The sequence below is a fragment of the Polyodon spathula genome, chromosome 22, assembly GCF_017654505.1.
Source record: "Polyodon spathula isolate WHYD16114869_AA chromosome 22, ASM1765450v1, whole genome shotgun sequence".
Lineage (NCBI taxonomy): Eukaryota > Metazoa > Chordata > Actinopteri > Acipenseriformes > Polyodontidae > Polyodon > Polyodon spathula.
Genome location: NC_054555.1, coordinates 24,735,523 through 24,757,095, shown reverse-complemented (window position 1 = coordinate 24,757,095; position 21,573 = coordinate 24,735,523). Strand labels below are relative to the sequence as shown.

At 38.7% G+C, this 21,573-nt stretch overlaps 1 protein-coding gene across 1 annotated transcript in view; it reads right to left on the bottom strand.

The window, feature by feature from the left end:
* The window catches only part of LOC121297537 (transmembrane protein 132C-like), a 118,247-nt gene that overhangs the window by 4,837 nt on the left and 91,837 nt on the right, over nt 1-21,573 (bottom strand). The window contains exons 6-9 of the mRNA XM_041223891.1: nt 11,650-11,793; nt 4,390-4,595; nt 1,268-1,541; nt 198-389 (exon numbers count right to left, since the gene is read on the bottom strand). Coding sequence (XP_041079825.1) covers nt 198-389; nt 1,268-1,541; nt 4,390-4,595; nt 11,650-11,793 — 816 coding nt within the window. The remainder of the gene's footprint in view (nt 1-197; nt 390-1,267; nt 1,542-4,389; nt 4,596-11,649; nt 11,794-21,573) is intronic.

The window sequence follows — 21,573 nt, the reverse complement described above, 5'->3', positions numbered from 1 at the left end:
ACTGGAAAATTGTAAGTAGTATTAAGATATGTGTTAACAGTAATCAAAACGTTCTCAGATCTTTTACATTGACGTAAAATGTCTTCTTGCGCAAGACCAGCAAGTAGTTGACAGGGACGTCAGCATATTATTCTTCAATGTTAATTCTCTAACAGAAAGGTCCCTCATTCCACACTAGGTACATATACGGTACATACCTGTTTAGGACTGTGAAGCACCTCCTGCGTGGTTGTCGTGGCGATGATGGCCCTGTTGCTTCCTGTGCTGAGCTGAAGGGACAGTGAGAGCCCCGTGACCAGCTGCACCCCTAGGTCAGTGATGGTCACCTTGTCATCCAGCACTGTCACCGTCTTCTCAGCCAGGATGGTGTCTGATAAAGGGGACAGCACCTGCAGACACAGACAGAGTTATTCAGTACTATACGTACCTAAAACAGCACAAACAGAAACAGACAATCTTGAGATAAAAGGTTTTTGCATATAAATGAATTCCCAATACTTAAGTTAAAATTTCTTAGGCTTGTCCAGCGTATCGCATGTCTATTATTTCAAATGATAGTCTCAGACCCAACACATCTGAAACTGATTAAAATTAACCCAAGGCATCACCCTGGTTGATAAACTGAACAAGTCAATTAATCAATATGCAATGTTGTTATTAAATATATTTTAGATGCCTGTAACAGTGCTGTCAATAACACAGGCAGATGGAGAGACAGATACAGACTGAGATGTCTCAATAGCTCTCTATACCAGTAGTCAATTTTATTAGCGTCAGGTTAAGAGCTTACAGTTATCTGCTGGGATTAAGCTTTTAAAAAAATGTGCATTGTAAATCTGAAACCTCATTGATGGCAACATTTAGACAAGACAGCAACGTGTGCAGACTTTGGGGATTGTAGAGGAGGTTTAAACCCAGTCTCTCACATATTGTTAAAGTAGTTGTTTATTAAAACAATTAATTCAACCTTAATGCATGTATATTTATAGTAAATGCATGTTTTAAACTGTAACAGTTTTCTTTTTTTTTACCACCAAATGTTGTTGTTTAATTTAGGTTAAACATTTTAAATATTCTTTTCAATACATTGTTCTTGTTATGTAAACTGAGTGTTCTGATTAGGCAACCCAATTAACCTCTCTGGGGGCTTGTGGGTTATTCTGCCTTCCTCGTTCGGGCAATAAGTAGTGTGCAGTACTCCACGAACATTCATGGTGTATCCTCTGTTTTACTGTGCACTCAACATGTTTGAACAGACACCTCTTACCTGTATGCTTGTCATGCCGGTATCCAGGCCCATTAGGACCCTCCCGTCATGCAGTTTTACAATCTGGGGCTCCTCCACTTTCAGGAAATCTGTCACCAGGTCTGTGATGTCAACCTGCCAATCAGAGCCCAGCATGTAGGTCAGCTGACCTCCAGGCTCCAAGGACTCGGTTACAAAGTATGTGAGGACTCGGACCATTGCATGCTGGTACTGCAGCGTGCATCCCCTCCCTCTCCTGTCATCTTCATCCTCATCATCGCTGTCCCGTGCAATCCTGGGACACAGAGACCAATATTACAGTTCAAGCCGACAATACTTGTTTAATGAGCCACACTCCGCTGGCCGCATCATTTTTTAATGTTGACTGTTTCGGATAAGTGACAGTGTATTGGATTTGCAACATGAGCTAAATGGAATTTGTTTGCATAAAAATCAAGATACAGTTGTATTTAATTAACATAAAACCGAACCAGGTTTCAGAAAAGTGCTTTGGTATTTTTCATGCCTGAATCACAGGACTGAGACCTAACTGTTTAGACAGGTTTAATGAACTGACTTCAGCTGAAATGTCACTCAATCATTTCAATGAGCTGTTCCTGAAAAAGAGTCCAGGTATAAAAGAAAAAGCAATTGACAGCCTCCATTAGGTTTAATGAGAAATACCTACTCATGCACAAAACTGGGGAAGGTTAATGTCACAGTTTTGACATGTTTAGCTAACGACTTGGGCTAATAATTTTGACATTTACAGCTCAAAAGTTCAAGTGGGCATTTTAGCTCAGATGTCAATGCTGGTGTCACTAGTTTTCAAAATGTTACAAAAAACAAACTCCATGGAAACACCAAGAGAAAAATCATCCTCTAAACCCAAGAAAACAAGGTAATAGTCAGAAGCTGACAGGACTCCAGCCATGACAGGATATCCAAAACCAGAACCTGTGTCATTTGTAGAGCACCATGTAGAAGTCAACTAAATTAAATGAATATATTGGCTAACCGCTGAATTTATTTTGACTTTTTTCTGTTCTGTGACACGCTAACGTTTTTCTCTCTAGTTCTGTAAATGAACCACACATAGTACATGTTTTTAAAAAATTTCAAATGTTCTTTTTATGTCATTAAAACCTCCTATCGCTGCACGTTGACATGTCTATTTAGGGTCAAAAGGAGAGAAATCTGAAAATGTTATTGGGAAATTCAAAACGGACTGGCTTTAACACATAAGGTTAAACTATTGAAGAGTAGTACAGAGACATAAGTAATTATGATTTAATGTAAGATAATTGTGAACTGTAAACCATCCCAACAATGCAGCCTCAGTGTTGGATTTGCTCATACTAAGAATTGGTAAGTTAGTACCTACTAGTTAGTACCAGTGATTCATTGTTGCCATTTGTTCAGATCACTTGGGAATCTATTAAAAAAATAAAGGCGATTATAAAGGCCCAGAGCAAGTCATTTCAGTGTCAGGTTCTTGGACTGATTGTTAGAATGTGGTGCACATCATTGTGCTGCCTATTGTCATCTGGAGTTTTAGGGCCATTCACAAGGTCACGCCCGCTCTACTCTGATAAATACCACACAGCAAAACCACACCACTTCCTCTTCTTTGTCTTTCCAAAGCAGAAATATCAGGTTAAACTCATACCCTCAAGACAACAGCATAAAGCAGCTTCCCCTTTGTCAACTGGAACAAGGACCACAACAAATTACATACAGGTATAGCATACTTTACAGCAGGAGCCTGTATACTTACTGACTGCCTGCCGAAAAACCAGTAATTTCTTTTTACGTATTTTGTCACAGTTGGCCGCTTGATTGTACGATGTTACATTAACTAAAACACAAATCGAAGAAACCATTCAGATGTACAGTAAAGCCACGTTTCATAAGCACCTGTGGTCTGCTGTATGTCTGCTGCATGATTAAGGGATCTGAGGCGGGCAAAAATAATTATTTTTACCGAAGTGGCATCAATTTGTGTTCATTTTACAATGCCTTACTCCCAGTGGGTTGAAATGAAAAAAAAAACGAAGTCTGTGCATGCTTGAGCTAGTTAATGGATCTTAAGCAGTAATTCGCACTGCTGAGTTTTTTTAGTTGGATTTGAAGGCAACTGGTGCGACTCGGCAGCTAACTGAGTCTGGACTGCATCAGTGCAAACCTATTTATCTCTCTGGGACATACAGAGTCTATTTTACTGATCTAAACAGTGCTGGATCTAAATAACGCCAACTTTCAGTTTCAAACAATTCAGCTTGTGTTTTCTACCTGGGGGATTTATTTACTCATGTATTTATTAACACTACTGCATACAACAACATCTAATGAATTGTGGTCAAGTGTATAGATGTTTATCGATGTTTATAGATTAGATCTGCCTCTATTCAGATCATTGTATCTGTGTAAGATTGCAGCCAAGACACCCTTGCACTGTCGCTGATATAATTTGTGCAGCTGTTGTTTGCATGCACTGTTTAGAAATGTAAAACTGTGTGTGGTACATTCACTCTACATTGTGCATGTACTTTTCCACTTTGTCTGGTTGCTATGTCAACTCACAGATGGAAGGAGATACTCCTGTGTCTACCGCACAGTATGTATCCCTCCCTGTAATACATTTGTTTAAAACAATGACAATAGCTGTGGTATATTTATTCACATGCTCCTTGTCTTTAGTCAGTTGGGGAATGCAGTCCAGCACGTTCCAGGCACAGTATTCACAAGTATCTTGCATTGACTCGGAAAAAACTGCTACCCATTGAGCGCAGTCCTTTTTATGTTGAAAAAAAAAACATATTGAAGGATTATTTACAGTACAAGAGAACAAAACAGAATCCAATGACTTTGGTATCACTTTAATACAGAATGTGTCCGTCTGCGGGCTTTTATACTTGACTGATTCAGTGATGTAAGCCCAGAGTCACAACGTAACAGAACTGATAAAATACAGAGTGCTGTAATCTTTTTTTTTTCTTTTTTTTTTTTTTTGCCATTTACAAGGAATCTTTAAAACTAGCAAACAATACAGTTTACAAATTATGACATCTGTCTGCATGCTAATGGCTAAACTGGCTGTAGTCATTCTTGAATGCTTATACGGAAAGGTGCTAACTACCCACCTTTTACTGGTTGGGCTGGGGACCCTCCAGCCTTTGATCTGGCTGAGCTCAGTGTCAGACACCTCTATCTGCAGGGGGAGCCGAGGGATCCACACAGTCATTTCCAGCTGGGCGCTCAGGTACTCGTAGGTGAAATTCACCGCCATCTTCACCTTCCCCTTCATCTCCTTCCCGTTCACATAGACGTAGTCACACCTGTCTGACACCTGGGGCAGGGAGGAGAGAACATACTCAGTAACATGCACAGAAAGAGTCTGCTTGAGGAACACGCACACTCAGGCTACAACATGTAACCAAACCATAGTTTGGTTTGTTCAAGCCCCCTTACCCCCTTTATTGATCTTTTATCAGTTATAGCTGCAACGGCAACATGAATGAAAAAGTAACATTAGGTAATTATACTGTAACACTGTAACTGTAATCGCATCAGAAGCAATCTCATGCCACTGAAATCTCCAGTGTCAAAAGACAGCCTTCCGTGCTGACCATGAATGGTCTTGTTACTCCACAGACCCTCTCCAACCAACAGACATCAGTAAGACTACTGGAACAACTAAGCCACTTTCAACCAAGTGAGGACCAGTTTAATGAAGTTTAATGAAACAAGTACAACATAAATCTTCTCTTTGTAAAACCTAACATGAAGCAGACCTGCCTGGGTCCTGTACTTAAAACTTACTAAAAGGCAAATTAAAATCTTCTTTCTTGTGATGCCTCCCTAGAACAATTTACTAAAAAGTGAGCTGACAGGAGCAAGGCAAAAGGTTCTCTTTGAAGCAGGAATCACATCAGCAGACCTCCAGATTGGAAGTGCATTGCCCCACGGATAACAAGCTGCTCTACAGAGGGGCTTTGGTAGGAACAAGGTCTTCACTGATGAAGAAGATACACAAATAAATTGGAAAACATTGGCTCTGATAAATACAATTAAGAGGCACTCATCATTTGAGAAACAATACCATGATCCAAAATACATGCTTGAAAGACATTGCTGGATTAGGCTCTATCTAAAACTGGACACATGTTTGGACTAAAAACAAATAGCTGACCAGCATGGTAAAGGCTTTTATTCACAGAAATAACACATTTTAAAAACAGTATCTGTTTGATGTCATTGCAGAAGTACTGGGTCATTTTATTCTGTCCCCATTCCTTATTGATGGTTTCTGATGTCACCACTTTCCATATGCCATGAGTAGTCTTGGAATTCTGCAATGCCTGAAAATAAACATTTCAATATACAGCAAATGATAATTTGAAGTATAGCAGGAGTCTTGCCAACAAAAGAAACTGAAACTTTACTTAAGCTTTTGAAGCCTTTGGCAATTTATCTTTCCCCCTGGGTACCTGAAATAACTTTTTCCTCTAGTACTTGAAGCTGCACTGGGGTATGAAATTGGCCTTGAACTTCATCAAGGCTGAAATACAGACCACTTCATAACTCTGTCATCCTAAATCCTTGTTGCTGGCGGTACATTGACTCCTACTAACTCGACTACCCTTCGTAAAGTTCACCAATAAGGGCACTTTGAGTTTACTGACCTCCCAACATTGAATTGCAAATCTAATAACAATACATGTTTCAGTTCATCTGCCTGCATGCAATCAATACATATTAAAGTATATCACAATGTTTCACAAATGTCACAGTCAACAGATACATATTTAACTCTTATATGCTCCTAGTATTAAATAAGTTGGAGCAAGCGAAAAGTGGTCGCAGTGAAATGATACGATAACTTTGGGTAGCTCATATATAAATACATATAGGTACGGTATATTGATATCATTTAGTTACAATCCATATCCATGAAATAAGAGGACACTATTCCATATTTCAGTAAATTCAGAGTCCTTATCTAAAAAAGTAGAGCCCACTCTTTCCAAGTTAATAATGTCCAGTACAGAGTTCTTCCAAAGTGATAAAACTGGGGGTTCAGTACCCTTCCAGGAAGTTAGTATAATTTTAACTATGAGGAGTACAATAAGTAGCAAGTTAGACTGTGGTTTACTAACTTGAAGAGTAGATCTGTCTCCTAAGATTGCAACTAATGGGTTGCAGGAGTTATGTATTTGTAAATTTGTAGAAATATGCCTAAATATTGGGGTCCAGTAATCATGTAGCTTACTACAGCTCCATAACACATGTGAAAGATGTCCTTTGCCACAGTCACATCTCCAGCACTTGTATTCCTGTTCAAAACGCATTTTAATAATCTGTCAGGAGTATAATGAATTATATTTACAATTTTATGCTGAATCTTAATTTGGCATTGGGTGAAGAAAATGTAATATTGCTAATGATATTATTCCAGGATGATGCAATTATTGGAGTTCCTAACTCCATCTCCCACTTTGACTTTAATATTACTGTATGGCACATTCTTGTTTAACAATTTGTATAATTTGGATACAAAGCCATGGGAATTCAATGGATTTAAATTGAGGGGAGTTGAGGGATTAGGTTGGCTAAAGATTTCTTGACATGGTTGTAAATTCTAGTTTCTCCAATTGGAATATGGCATCTACCCTTTAGAGATCTTCAAAGATGGGAATACTTTCTAATGGGAAAGATGCCGTTCACAGTTCAGACATCATCGCACAGCAATGTTAGACTGCTTTATCAAGGTATCAGAAAGACATTACTGCAGTAGATTTGTAGAAAGCATGTTCTACTTATTCTTGACCTGCAATACTGTAAGTGGTACAGGCGAATCTTCCAGTGTTTTTCTGGTGACAGTGAAAATATTTCTCTAATCTTACATTCTGAAACTATTTGTCATTTCAAAGTTATTCACAAAAAGCACATTCTTAAAGCATTACAAAACATCTGGCCAAACTCAATAAGCATTTACTCCCATGCAAAGTCACAGAGCCACAAAAACAACTGTGACATCGTTTCTTTTTAAAATAACTTATCTCTTTGCAGAGTCTCGTTTATAAATATTAATTTTATAATAAAACAATAGGTAGATGCTTGTACTGATTTCATTGATTCCTTTGAGACGACAAGGTATTCAAAAGAATTATTGTTCCGCCTTGATGTCGTTATCAATTTAGAATACATTCTAAGATAACTTAATGCAGAAGAACAAACAATTGCCAGAGATCTACATTATAACCAACTTTCAATGCACCTTTGAAGTATAGTCTGTTTTTTTCTAGCAATACACGAACATTATTAAGTATACTGTAATTCACAGGCACAGATCATTGACTCTCGCAGTCACTAGAACGGGGTCTTCTGCTTTGATAAAAGCACAAGACAGGATAGGAAAGGTAAGACTCCACTTTGAGTTATAAAGTCACATCCCTTAAGGTATAATCTCTCGCATCACATTAATCAGGCACAATTAATAACTTACTGAAAACATTACAACTGTTTCCAGAGCAGCACTGGAAATTAATTTCATGCCGGACAGATGCAATCAACAAATGATGTTAGAGACGGGATTATAAAGCATGAAGGTGGTCCTGTCTATGGCAGAATGTAGAGCCAGGTTGACATAAGCAATAAACCACAGACAATATGATGAACTAAACTCTTCTCTCTTAGACTGACACTTATTGCGCAGTTTGAAGATGGTCAAAGCGTTTTGAAATTCTCAACACAGTTGTACTTTTGCAAACATTTTGCGCATCAGTGAAAAACACACTGCCTGGCTACTAGATTAGGACCTGTCTACCCAATTGGATTTGGCATCGCCCTGAATTCGAGATGCAAATTAGGTTCATCATGTGGTGTGGCATGTGATCCCTGCAACTGTATAAAGCTGTCATTGTTTAAATAAGCATCATTGTGGATCAAGTCCACCTAACAATGCTGCTCTTGTAGTCTGATGGTGCTGCTTTCATTAAGATAAGGAGCATGGGTTGAGGAGCAAGACTGACACGTTAGGTATCTTCCATGGCCAACACAATCCCATTTAGATCACCATTGACAGTTTACTAGGGTAATCTTGCATGACATTTGTGCTTTTTAACATACATATGTGCTTTACGATTTAATTTAATGTGCTTCATTTTCTAGTCTTTTTTACATGGTATATTGCAGTAGTAAGCAATATGAAAAAGATTGTTCCTCCATCCCACCTGCTATTCGACAGAGTAATAATTATATTAATAATTAAGTGCCACTTCTCTATGGCAATCATTAAGTTTTCTTCTTTTGAAGGAAGAGGGAGCAATAGAGGACACACGTATGTAGTCTGTACCACGTATGCAGAGAATAAATGGCAAATAAATTAAAGGGGAACTGTAATGCAAATGAATTTATAACCATTTCAATAGAAAACATGTTAACTAAAGCTTTTGATGCATTTTTAGCCTCTCCTTGAAATTAAAACAAACGAATGAATGTACTGGAGCGCTCTTCCGTTGTGCTTTGTGTGCCGTCCTGTTGTTGACTCGCTCTATTGTCGCACATAGTATTCTATTGAGAGTACGTTCTGTTCCTATATTATGTAGCCATTGTTTTGTTATGGCCTCCCTTGGATGGTTTAAAGACTTAGGCACACAACAATACTTTGTTACTGTTTATCCTTTTGTTATTTTTGCAACATAGGTGGCTGTCAACGATATGACGTAACAGCAGCGCCAGAAAGGTTCCAATATGGCAGCGGCCTGCATTTCCATCTGACCCAGAAAGTGGAGAAAAAAATTGGCCAAACACTGGACTTTTTAACAAAACTGGGGCAGCAAGATGCATTTGTTATGTATACAGAGCAATTAGACACACTTCTAAGTGAGTCAATTAAAATCAAAATGTAGCAAAAAAGGACTAATTGAAAAAGCAGCAAATTAATATTATGAACATGCAAATTAGGCTGGCCCTTTTTTAATTGAAAAAAAAAAAAAAATCTTTCATCCTTCCCTAACCTGATGAAATTCTGTAAGCTTAGTCTTGGCTATTTTACAAATCCTTCTACCTTAATTTTCCTGCTTAAGCCCTTAAATCACTTCTGGGGAAAAGAAAAATCCTATTTCCACCCTTCATAATAGTCTTTTAGTCTTCATTCAAGTTAACAAGAACCCATTACTGTCTCTATCTCACCATCGCGAGCTGATAAAAAAAAAAGAGACCTGGCAGGGTTGAAAAGAAAGCAGCAGAGAAGAAGCTGGGGCTTGAGCAATGAAAATTGTTCTGGGCTGTCGTCCAACTTTAGCAGCCTCTTCCCTTAATTGCTCTCTCATGTGAGCGGTGTTTGGGTCAATCAGAATGTACACAGCATGCAGAGCTGGCTTCCTTGGAGACTGGAGGAATTACCATACACTGGACAGTAATAATGGATCCAAGGTAATGTTCAGAGTTTAAAATGTTAGCACTACTACAGCAAGCACGTGTCAGGAAGCATCAATCCTCAGTGTTCACCGGAGTGAACGCTCTCATCACTCCACCCCAAATAAGCAAACCCTGGTATAATGGATCCAACTGGAATGTCAAGAACCTCCCATGTGTGCAAGTTTCTCAGCCATCTCAGACCTTATCTTGTTGCAAAAGAGACCAACCGAGGCAACTGACTCAAAATCAACACATTCACTCATTCAAAGCCATCCAGACGTCCACCAGGGGCATTTCAATAGTGCAATCTGGTGTGATTTCCCTTTCAGATACAGGAAAGCGAGGCCAGCAGAGCGGCTAGCCTCGTGAGCATTGCAACTGGCATGGCAACTATCTGCGGGCCCTTTATTGACGAGAGTGCAAAGCAAAGGAATAAAACAGCCAGTGAACAGGAATGATCAATTTACTGCCAATTTACCAGGTTTCAGTGACATTTCAGTGTCAGGTCGGCTCAAAATAAATACATTACTCTGAAAGGTGAGTGCTGTCTTAAAACAACGAACCTTATTTGTACCATTTCAATTATTTGATTCCTCTTTAAAAAGGCAGAGAATCTTCTGTGGAAATTAGGTATTCATGCAAAAAGTTACTGTACTGTACAAGAGATTTAACATCATGTAATCAAAGAAACTACAACATGATATCAGAAAAGTCTACCGGAAGCCATAATAGTTGTACGTAATTTCATGTTAGATTTTAAAATATCACATTTTAAAATTTTTGTCATGTTTGAAAACTGCAACGCATAATGTAATTCAATATGTTAACTTAACACTGTTCAGCAGGTTTCATTTGACTTTTTGAAGCAAAATTAATTCATTCTATAGGGTGATGCAAAACATTTAGCCATAGCTATACAGTTTTTTTTGTTTTTTTAATATATATATAGCGCCTTTCATAGTGGAACACCATCACAAAATGCTTTACAAAATACGAGACTAGATGTCTCACCTGAAAGACAGAGCACAAGAAGGTTAAGTGACTTGCTCAGGGGCACACAATGGGATTTGAACCAGGGAGCTGCTGGTTACAGTTCTGTTTCTTTAACCACTGGACCACACAGCCTCCTTAACAGGAAACACTTCCAATAAATGCTCACACAGTAATAATTCTGATTTTTTTTTTTTTTCTCCCTAAACTGATTTCCAAATAAATGCATTATGAACTGGAGCAATTAATAATTCAGGCTAAACATCATCTGCTGTTGATGCCTTTTTACAGTATAAGCCATCTCTGTTGTGCACAATAACAGGAGGAGGAGTAACAGGTCATGGCGTTTGGCCAAATAGAAAAAGGCTTACTGACTTTCCAAACTAAAAATGGCTAATCAAATATATTCCTGTAAACTCCAATAAAAATAATCTTCTTGGACCTTGTCTTTCGAGTTTGCCTTTGGCTGTTGCACTCATCTGTTCCATACAGTAGTAGGTAATCGTTCAGTTTGATATTAAAAAAAAAAAATGTTACCTTCCAGTGTTGCAGTTATTAAAAACATGGTTTTTTTTAACAATAAACACAACTCAGATGTACTGCCAGAGATCATATATTTCTGCTCTTAAGTATATAGACTGTAGAAACTCCGAACACAGATGCATGGAGTGCACACAGCCAACCAAGAGACTTCATACCTGCTCCCCCCCCCACTGCACACAATACAGTATGTACAGTAGTTGTTCTTGTCAGTTTTGAAGCTACCACAAAAGGATCTTTTCACCTGTAAATAATAACTTGCAACAATCAGAAAATCTTCAATAACACTAAAAAAAGGAATTACTGATTAGATTAACAAAAGCTTCAAAGAGTTTTGGTATGATGGAATTATCTTATCCTTGCTCCCTAGGTTTTTGACCCCCAGGTTAAAACAATAATCATGTTTTAACTCATTTTACTACCCCAAAGTGTGTAACAAATCTACTGACCTTTACCACGTCCTCATCCCCTGACTGGCACTTCACGAAGTCGGACACGTCTGTCACAGTGCTGTCTTCTCCGACAGTCACCACCTTCACAGGGACAGCCACCGTCTTCCCAGTCAGCACTGCTGTGTTCAGGATCTCTGTGTCCTGCATGGAACAAACAGTCACAATGACATTCACAGCTTTCTCAGCCTTCAGTTTCCCAGTAGCGTCTTAATCTATATCATGTAAACTCCCTCTGCCATTCCATTTTTATTGCAATTTCAAAATCATGATATCGACTTTTAGATAAACAAGCGTCACAAGGGGTCCCATTACCAGCAAAGTGACAGCTTCCTGAATCAGAGCTGAATGAGTCTGTTAAAGTCAAACTCAAAGTGGATGCAGCACATACATATAACTCCAAAAATCGCTTTAAAAAAATGACACGATGTCATGTAATCACTTGGGTAGCCTATCTCCAAACTAACAGGGCTGGCCTTTGCATTTGTATCATTGGGCATTGCCTGCTAAATATGTGGCCTTGTCTTTTGACCTTGGCTTTGGCTGCTTGACTGTTGCATATTTCTGTTCAGTACAGTAGTAGGTAATCCTTGAGTTTGATATTTGAGTTTGAGGGAGGCATAGTGTTAAAAAATCCTATTGCCATGAAACCAAATACTGTAATCCCAAACAACAGCCGTAGGTTTAATATCTACACGCTCTTACCACCAACACATAGTGTGTGTTTTACTTGTTCTGCTTTATTTACATCACTAAAATGGTCACATTCACTGTGTGCACTAAACAGAGTTCTAAACTGTACCCAGAAACACATTTTTAATGCAGTCTCCTACTTTTGGTCTGGTTATATTGCTTTCTGTTTGCGAGTAGTACATTGTCTGCCGTCCTGTCAGTGACAGCTTGACAACAGTCAGGTCACCGTCTGCTGAATGGAGGAGCCACAGTAGAACAATGGAGTGGTAAACTGCCCTTGAAACAGACAGGTCCATTAACCTACTAATTAACCTATGAGTTATCATTGGAGGGCACCAGGCATGGTAAATGAAGAAATCACTACAAACTGAACCTTGTTGTCCTGAATAAACAAGCAAACATGCACCTGTTCAATACAGCCAGTCTTCTCCTGTCGATTAAAACATGATAATAGTGTAATTCAATATCGTGGAAACAGATGAGCATGCAGTTCAGTCAATAATTAGGATCCCTCGTCATCCATTAAGAGTAGGACAACAGCCATCGTCATCCTCGCCAACTAACAATACACACAGGACCGCTCAATAGATCTCTCTGCGCCTCAGAGCATATTATGAGAATGAAAGTACTACTAAATCAAAGCAGAAGGACAAGAATGCACACGGAAATGGCTTTTTTATCTTTAAAGTTTGCATTTGTTAATCTTGTTTTCAGGGTTACCCTGTTGTCAGGCTTCGACCTTAACTTCGAGCATAAAACTTCATACATTTTTACAAAGACTGTAGCATCAGCTGGCTTGCTATCCAAACATGCAGTACAGGGACACAGCTTCCAATTAGGATTACGCAAAACAGATAATTAAGACAATTAAGCCGGCATGATTAAGTCCCCATCGTCTTGGAAAGCAACGCAGGGTTGTTCAATTACCCGGCCCATTCTGTTCACTAGCATTTCATTTTAATTAAACAGTTAAGTAGGCAAAGCCTCCATTATATTCTATACGCATTGCCGAATACACCCATTCCACACTATTTAAATAATGTGCAACCAACACATGTCGAAACCAACCGATTACCATTAATTTTATTTACTATTAATGTATTATCCCCTGCTGGGGTCAGGCAGAGTTTTGCATTTTAAGAATGGCTTGGCTTCCTTTGGTGTGCTATAATCTGAGGGTATATAACGGCTGTCTGTATGTTTAGTACAGATTTCTGATGATTATATTGGTTTTGTGTTCTTTTACCATATTGTACTGTACTTTTTTTTGTATAGGGTACTGTATTGGTTCCCAGTATGCATTGTCTGAGTGACGTGTTATAAAGGCATGTATTACTGATCAACTAATGGAGCCTGGCTCTAGTACATGCTTTTGGAACCATTGCAGTGTTATGTTTTATACTGAAAGAGGGAAAGCCCTACTACATCTGCAAGAAAAAAAAAAACACTGTATACATCATTGCTTTCCAGATTTTAATTTATAATACAATAGCAAGATCGAAACAACATGAGAGAAAGGAAGTAGCAGTAGATTTAAAACATGCAAACAGCTTGGCAAGAGGGAGCTTTTCATTGCTGTTTGAAATTCACTTCAGCTAGTATCCACACTGTTGCTTGGGTGTTAAGGTCAGTCACATCTCAAGTTTTAAGCACTAGAAAGAAATATATGCAAAAAAGTTACCACAAGGAGAGTGACAATGTTAGGATTACTGTATAAATGTGTTTTTGAAGTAGCTAATTCCTTTTGCAGAGTTTAAGCTGAAGACATGAGGATCTTTAGAGGCTGTGCATAGTTAATGTTCCTCACGTCCTTCATTACACAACCCTGGCTGCTTCTGTCTTGTTTTCTTATGCTAATATTCAAGGCACACTGGGGAGTGCTATAGGATAAAGCTCCATCTCTTTTAGATTCTGACTTGGGTCTAAAACTAAAAAAAGACTCATTGTGTCAGCACAAGTGACGTGCTCTGCATTAAATCCCACTAAAGACTCACGGAAGCACCACTGTCTGCCTGTCTAAATATGCACCTGTGATCTGGGCCCTCGGCCCCTGCATCCAAGGACAGTCCCGCTAGATCAGATGCAAGATTTTTATATCTCTACAGTACATTTGTAAATACTTCTCGTTCAGTTAAGACAAGGAGGGAATCATAGAAATTGATTTAGAAATCATGGCATTACATTAATGCTGCCATCTTTAAAAGTTCACTACAGGTTATTCCAATTACTGGGATCTGCACTTCATAATTCACGGTTTTCCAAAGCACTATTTGAATAAAAAGTATTCTTGCTGTTGTACTCTATTTAGTCTGCCCTTCTTGGTGTTTAAAACTTTTTGGTGGTCATGTATACATTATTAAGGTCAACTCTTTCATAAATGTCTGGCCATGTTAAACTGTCACACTAAGAACAATAGAGACAAAGTCCATTAAAATCTACACAGTGCATGCACACACCAGGGTACAAAGTTCACTGCAAGGCCAATGGCTCAGCATGGTGACCCATTGAAGGTAAAAGGCCTGTTCACTGAGCCCTCAAGCTACATCAACACTGTGTCCTGGTGCGTGCATAATACAGTTTTGATTACTCTATTACCTGTATCATTTAGAGTGTTCTGTAGAAAATCCTTACTGATGTGATTAAAGACATTTTTTTTTTTTTTTTACAGAACAATAGAAACAAGGTTTATAACCAGTTATTGCCTGTTGAGCACAACTGTGTACATTTTATATTAAAATTTTCTTAATCAATGTCCACTACCACTTAACACTGTTAATTCATCATGTTGTACTTCCACTGTACATGCAATATGTACTTTCCTTGCCTCTCACTAGATGGCAGCATCAGGTATCATGTCTCTATTTAGTGGAAACACAAGTTGAGACTGCCAAGGAGTATATATGTTTCTGTGAAAGCGAATGTTCTTTTCACAATCCATAAAAATCAGAAACTGAATTTAAATCAATGCCCTGCTTCTAAACTCTAAAAATAGATGTCAGTCAAATAAAAAAGTAACAGGTATCATTTTAGATATATTATTGCCTCCCAGTATGATCATATTGGCCTGCATTGAAGGGTTGCTGGTTGTTTATCTTTACTGCCAGTGTTGTGTGAATGGTTGCCCAGCTCCATAGACACTTTTTAATATATACTGTTTCTATACAATGCTTTCAGGTGCACACAGACACATTGGGAATGTTCGAGCACAGCACTTTCACATTCACCTCAAAGCATCTTTACAGCCTTGACCCAAGACCCAGAGGATGTGTTCCAGGTGTGAAGTCGAAGCCTTTACAGAGCTGTACCGCTGGGACACCATTGTACGACATCCAAAACACTTCACCATTCAGTACTTAAAAGAGACTTTGTCTTTTGTTTTATAACAACACAAAGTACACAGGACCAGCTTTAAAGAAAGGATTTGTGAGAATGTGATTTTCAAACACTGTAACAGGACAGCAGCTCAGATGTACGATTAACTGCCTTAAGTTTTGTCTTCACTCCTCTTTGCTCTTCCCACCTGAATACAAATGCTCTGCAACTGCCCCTTGCGCACTTACTGTGCAGTCACTAACTCTCCTTCATAAGCCTTTGAAATACTTGTCAAGCAGTGTGTTTTAACTAAGGCTAAAGCTGAGGTAAAAGTTGTAAGTGTCACAATAACCCCATTGCTTTGCCGGATGTCATGGTCGAATGGGAAATATTTCTTTTTGAGCTGCAGCTCACAGTGCTGAGTTTGGGAACTACTGTTCTGATTTTCTTCTCATTACCAGTGTGATAAAGCTACTGGATTCTTAGTCGTCATTCATTTGTGATTATATATTTCCAATGGTGCTGTATTTCTGAATTTATCCATTGCTGTAGAATGCACTAGTTTTATCTGTTAATAGGTTTTAAATTAACAAAGAAAAGACTGCTTACTTCAAGGTGGATCACGATTAAAATGGTACTTTTAGGCCAGCACTGCATTATTCAAGACTGTCTATCCAACTCCTATCAGAGGCACCCAATTCAATTAACTTTCTGCTGGAGGGATGTGTTATTTAAATGCACGTTACATTTGTCCACATTAGCTATGAACCGTAATTTCCCTGAATGATTCCCCTCGGTAAAACAGTTAATGGAATTTAACTGAGTCACGTGTTATACCTAGCTGCAAATTACGATAGTGCACAGCCTCACTATGCCCATGTATTTAGATTAACTTCATGGTTATTAACACACTACAGCACTATTACCTGGGTGGGTGCTGAGGAGATTTGGGTCAGGGAGAGGGTCTATAGAATAAGCCTAGCAACAATCAACCCTTTAGTCCAGAAGCTTTTCGTCTGTTCTGTATTGCTTTGTACTAAAATAAAGCTACAATGCTGCTGAACTTTCACGCTCCCAGGCAGAAACTTACAAAGATAAAACTGTCATACAACCTGACTGGGGCCAGATCTGATTGCACCCATCAGTGCTAACAGAAGAGCAGGAGCTAATCTTTTTAGGAATCTGATTTGTGGGTCTGTACTGGAGTATAAGACTTCCAGGCTTCCATTCTTGCGATTACGAAGTGCAATATCAGGGGACATCCGCTTGCTGTATAGACATTTTTGAGCTTGTTCTCATCACAGCCTGAGCTGGAGTGTAATTCAGTGTGACATGTCCCCAGCAATATCAATAATCCTATAAAATCAGATAGCGCTCTGAACCCCAAGGCAAAGACTCCCAGTGTGTGGTCTGTCAGTATCCATGTTCTGTACCAGCCCTTTCATCCTCTGTCTGCTGACACTGTTTCACTTTACAGGTCGCGCATAGCGATTGTTTAATCGGTCAATAAGTCCCTGTCAATCCCCAGTCTCCACAGGAAATTAACTGGTACAGACTGTTCTAATACAGTTGTGGGTACTGTTTACAGTTTTTAAACAGCATCTTGTGTTTACTGTCATATGATCATCTTCACCTTCTCTATACTCTTTTCACCAGGAAGTAGATGTTGTTGACAGCCCAGTTTGTTTACAGTATCCAGTATGACACAAGCTTCCGTCCTGAAACTTGCTTTGATGCTATACTTTGACACTCCTAAACGCTAACTGTCTAACAGCACTGTATATTGAATTGTATACTTGGGCAGTGTGTGTTTTGAATGTTCGTTTGTTTTTTCAAATATCTTTAATATTTGAAAATTGTTACAACTGCTGCTTTATGTATGGGTTGAGCCCTGTAACTACAAAACCATGCATATGGTAACTGTGAATGATTGGGTTAATCACAGGCAGCACAAGCAGCAGAGTTCCTTGGAGGTGGGTGTGTGTGTGTGTATTAAAGTGTGCAGTTGTATGTGTTTGTATGTGAGACAGTGTAAGTCAACTTTCCAATACAACAGGATTACAGAACCATTTGAACCTGTAATAACGGGGCCTGTTGTACCCATCTGCTATTAGATTTAGAGCCAGTTAAAACATATTACATTTCTCTATAAGAAGTAAATACTTTAATCTCTGTAATGCTATAACTGTCAGTTTGTTATTTGCTCAGTGGAGTAAGCGCCGGAGTGAAAGCCTAATGTAAACACTGACGTTACGTTGTTGCCACATCCATCACAAAACCCACTGAATAAACTGAAGCCTAAACGGATTTCAAACCGCTGTGGTCTCATCTGATTATATCATACCGGGGGATGTATTCAGCTCAAATGCTGTAATCGCCTTAAGGATGGGGAATCTGATTTTCATAAACTTTAATATCAGACAAGAGGATCAGGAAAGGCTTGTGGCGAGAATATGCTTTCTTAAATACAGTGAAGAGGATTTTTCCATTTACAATAAACTCACAGGGGCAGACTAAGAAGTAAGCTCTTGGCTAAAGAGACCCACTTTTTTCTTTAAACTGTTAAAGGCGTTATAGCTAATTAAATAATCCCACATGTTTCTATGTTGGTCTCAAATGTCACATTTTCTAAAAAAGCCTATTTTATATCGAACATGCATTTTCTTTTCAAAATGATCTTTGGTTCCGTACTGTGCTAGGTTGGAGAAAGCTCTTGGGTGCCTTACTGTCAGCTATCCTGTTACTATTTCACCTCCTGGGTCATTTCACCTCGCCAGAGTCAAACATGTTACTGGCTTTAAACTATGTCACTCAATTAAGAAAGCAGCTGATTGGTTAATCAGAGTAGAAGGAAAGTGGTAGGAACAATTTCACTCTCCGGGTATGGTTTCAGATCATTTTTGCCATAACCGCTCCAACCTGTGATTTATAGAACTAGGTTATTTCGTTTGCTAGTTTGAATGAAGGTTTTGTCATAGACCTGTGCATTTGCTCTAATAATTGTAACGTCCATCACACGTTACAAAATAATCTTTTGCAATAATGCTAGGTGTTTTTTTAAATTATTTTAAGTATGAACAATACTACAAAAACTGAGTGTCCTGTTAACTTTCATAACAAATAACTCAGGCATACAAGAGGTACTGCGTACATTAAGCATGCAAAATACATGCCACTTGCTCACATTCAACTTCCCCAGGCCATCACGACTCCACTACCCTGATCTCATGATGACATTCTTATTAATGTGGCAGATAAAGAAGAATCTTTCTATTAAACAGTCATTTGTAAACCGTAAGGGTAACACAGCCACACTGAAGCCAAGGAAGGTACCAAAAGAAACCCTCTCATAATTGATTGCAATTTACAAAGTGTTCTTTCCCTTGAATAAGCAATGAGATTTCTCATGGAGGCAGACAGAAAGCTGGTAGTGTACATTCACATCATAGGACAGAGAAGCCCTCTGATGCGATTGAAGTGTGGTTCTGAAAACACAGATAAATCAATAGGTCGTTGAATAAGGTTCAATCCTTAGAGAATATCAAGAAGAGAAGACATTAACAGTGAGCAATCTCCGAAGCCTAACAAGGTCAGCGATTGGGACTAAAAGGTAAAAGTAAATGGTAAAGTAAATGCTCAACTGTATAACATTGTACCCAACCTATCATGCTGGGGACTGACGTATTGTATTGTACAGGAAAGCCAACAGGAAGTCAGTGTAGCACACTGATCCTCAGGCGTTGGATTTTTCAGTCAGTCATGAGTAGCAAGGACACCCACTATATTCCGCTACATTGGCAGCTTCGGATGTCTCTATAACCATGTATTGTCGAGTGATCTATGCTTTATCGTTTTGCTTACAAGGGTATGTACAGTGACCAGTTCTACCCTTTGCTGTTGTAGATAGTACATGCAGTTTATTATCCTGTGATATGTGTTCTAATTATCATGTATTACTGTTTCTGCAATCATGGGTATTTGGCATGTTTAATTATGGGTATTTGACCTCTTTGAGCAACCTGAACAAGGTGGAATGTCTGGTCTAATGGCTGGGTGACAATGTGCTCTGCTCAATACTTAAAGACTGTCTCCTTTATTTTAACACCACCTTCAACTCAATTGGATTCAGAAATTGGGATTGTCTGGCTGGGCCACCATATTTAATCAAAATCTATATGTATTTCATGCTACTCAGGGGTACACCATTGAAATAAACAGAGGACATTACTGTATCTGACCAATTATTCTCTTGATTGTCGGATAGATAAATCACGGAAGAGTTTCGCTTACGCCCTTTTTTATATCGCTGATGTTTGACTGTTCACTTGGTCAACATATCTGGCATGTCAAATGTCTGTTTATTGAAAAACCTTAATCCTTTTATTTGTATTCCCACTGGATTTGAAATGGCCGCCAAAAGGATTCTTTTGAGAATGCAATTGTAATGGGCAGGCATTGCTGTTTTGGATTCTGTGGTTAAGGTACTTGCATGCGGTGGTTCCACCCAGCCTCTGCCCAGTTACATGTGCCAGGAAAAAAATGCAAAAAAAAAAAAAAAAAAAAAAGAAGAATTATTGTAAGAATGAATAAACTCAACAAATGCAAAAATTAACCACTTTAAACTAAAATCTATTTGCTAAATGAATGCAAAAGTAATCGATTGTGAATCTCAAAATGAATTCAAAAACAGTAAACATTAATAGTACAGGGATAGCTGCATCAAGAAAGAAGAAAAAAATCATTATTTGTAAAGAAGATTCAATCTTTATATCCACAGTCATTTCATATGACAGTCAGTCTTGGATTTATGAAAGATCACATCTATGAATGACTGCAGGAATCTTGTCTTGTGATTTAATGTGGCAAAGATGTGCGCTGACAAACAAAAGAAAATGAGTCAGTTGTGTGCAGGAGAAGGGTTACAGAAGAGAAAAGTGACATTGGTAAATCACTATGTCAGAACCAGTAAAGCAGTGTGATGTTGATGAGGGATAGCACACAGCAGTGCTTCAGTGTTCCTGCTGTCTCACAGAACACAGCATGCTCCCCTACCTGCTGTACAGTTTACACGCCATTCTACGGAACAGCATGGGGTCCATGCTATTGTTACTGCAGTGCGGATTGCAGGAGTTTGACTAAATGCAATACCAACTGAAGTGCTCTAAAGTGCTCTGCAATGCAAATGCAAAAAGTAACACCTGTTTCTTTATTAAATGTCCAGATACACATGAAGAACAGGCTTTAAAATGTCTTTAAAATTAGTGTTTGTATCACAGTATCAACTCTTTCAATCTATTATCACTAAACATCCTTTTTAGGACTATAACTTGCATTCTTTTACAGATTTTACGAACATTGCCAAACGTTTGTGATTTTTTTTTTTTTTTTTTTGCTAGGGTATATACAATAGGGGCATGTTCTAATATGGTTTCGCACTGCACACTTTTAGACCTTTGCTATACCCACTGGGCCTCACCTTACTCCATTCTTCTTGCAAATGCAAAGCAAGAGAGGACGATGCAGGGATCCTTAACTCACTGGCACCAATGTAATCTGCACAACGAAGGATCACACGGGCGCTGTAGCTTTTATTTAGAAGAATAATTAGGCTCCTTGCACACTTATTCAAGTGAGAGCTGCTTTTGAAAAGTGCTGCCAGCTGTGTCTCTGCTCTACTAGTCTGCATGGTGGCTTTGTGCCGTGCACAGCAATGCACTAGGGACTGTGCTAAGACAGTACAGTGAGTGCAGTTTTGTCCCCATAGAAATGATGAATGCAGGCTACAGCTCATGATTAATTAATGCATTGCTTGTACTTCACTAATTTTCCAGGGGTTAATAACAATTTAAATGTTTATGATTCATATCCACAAAATGATTAAATCAAAGCAATATTTCTCAAACACACAAGCCATTTGTT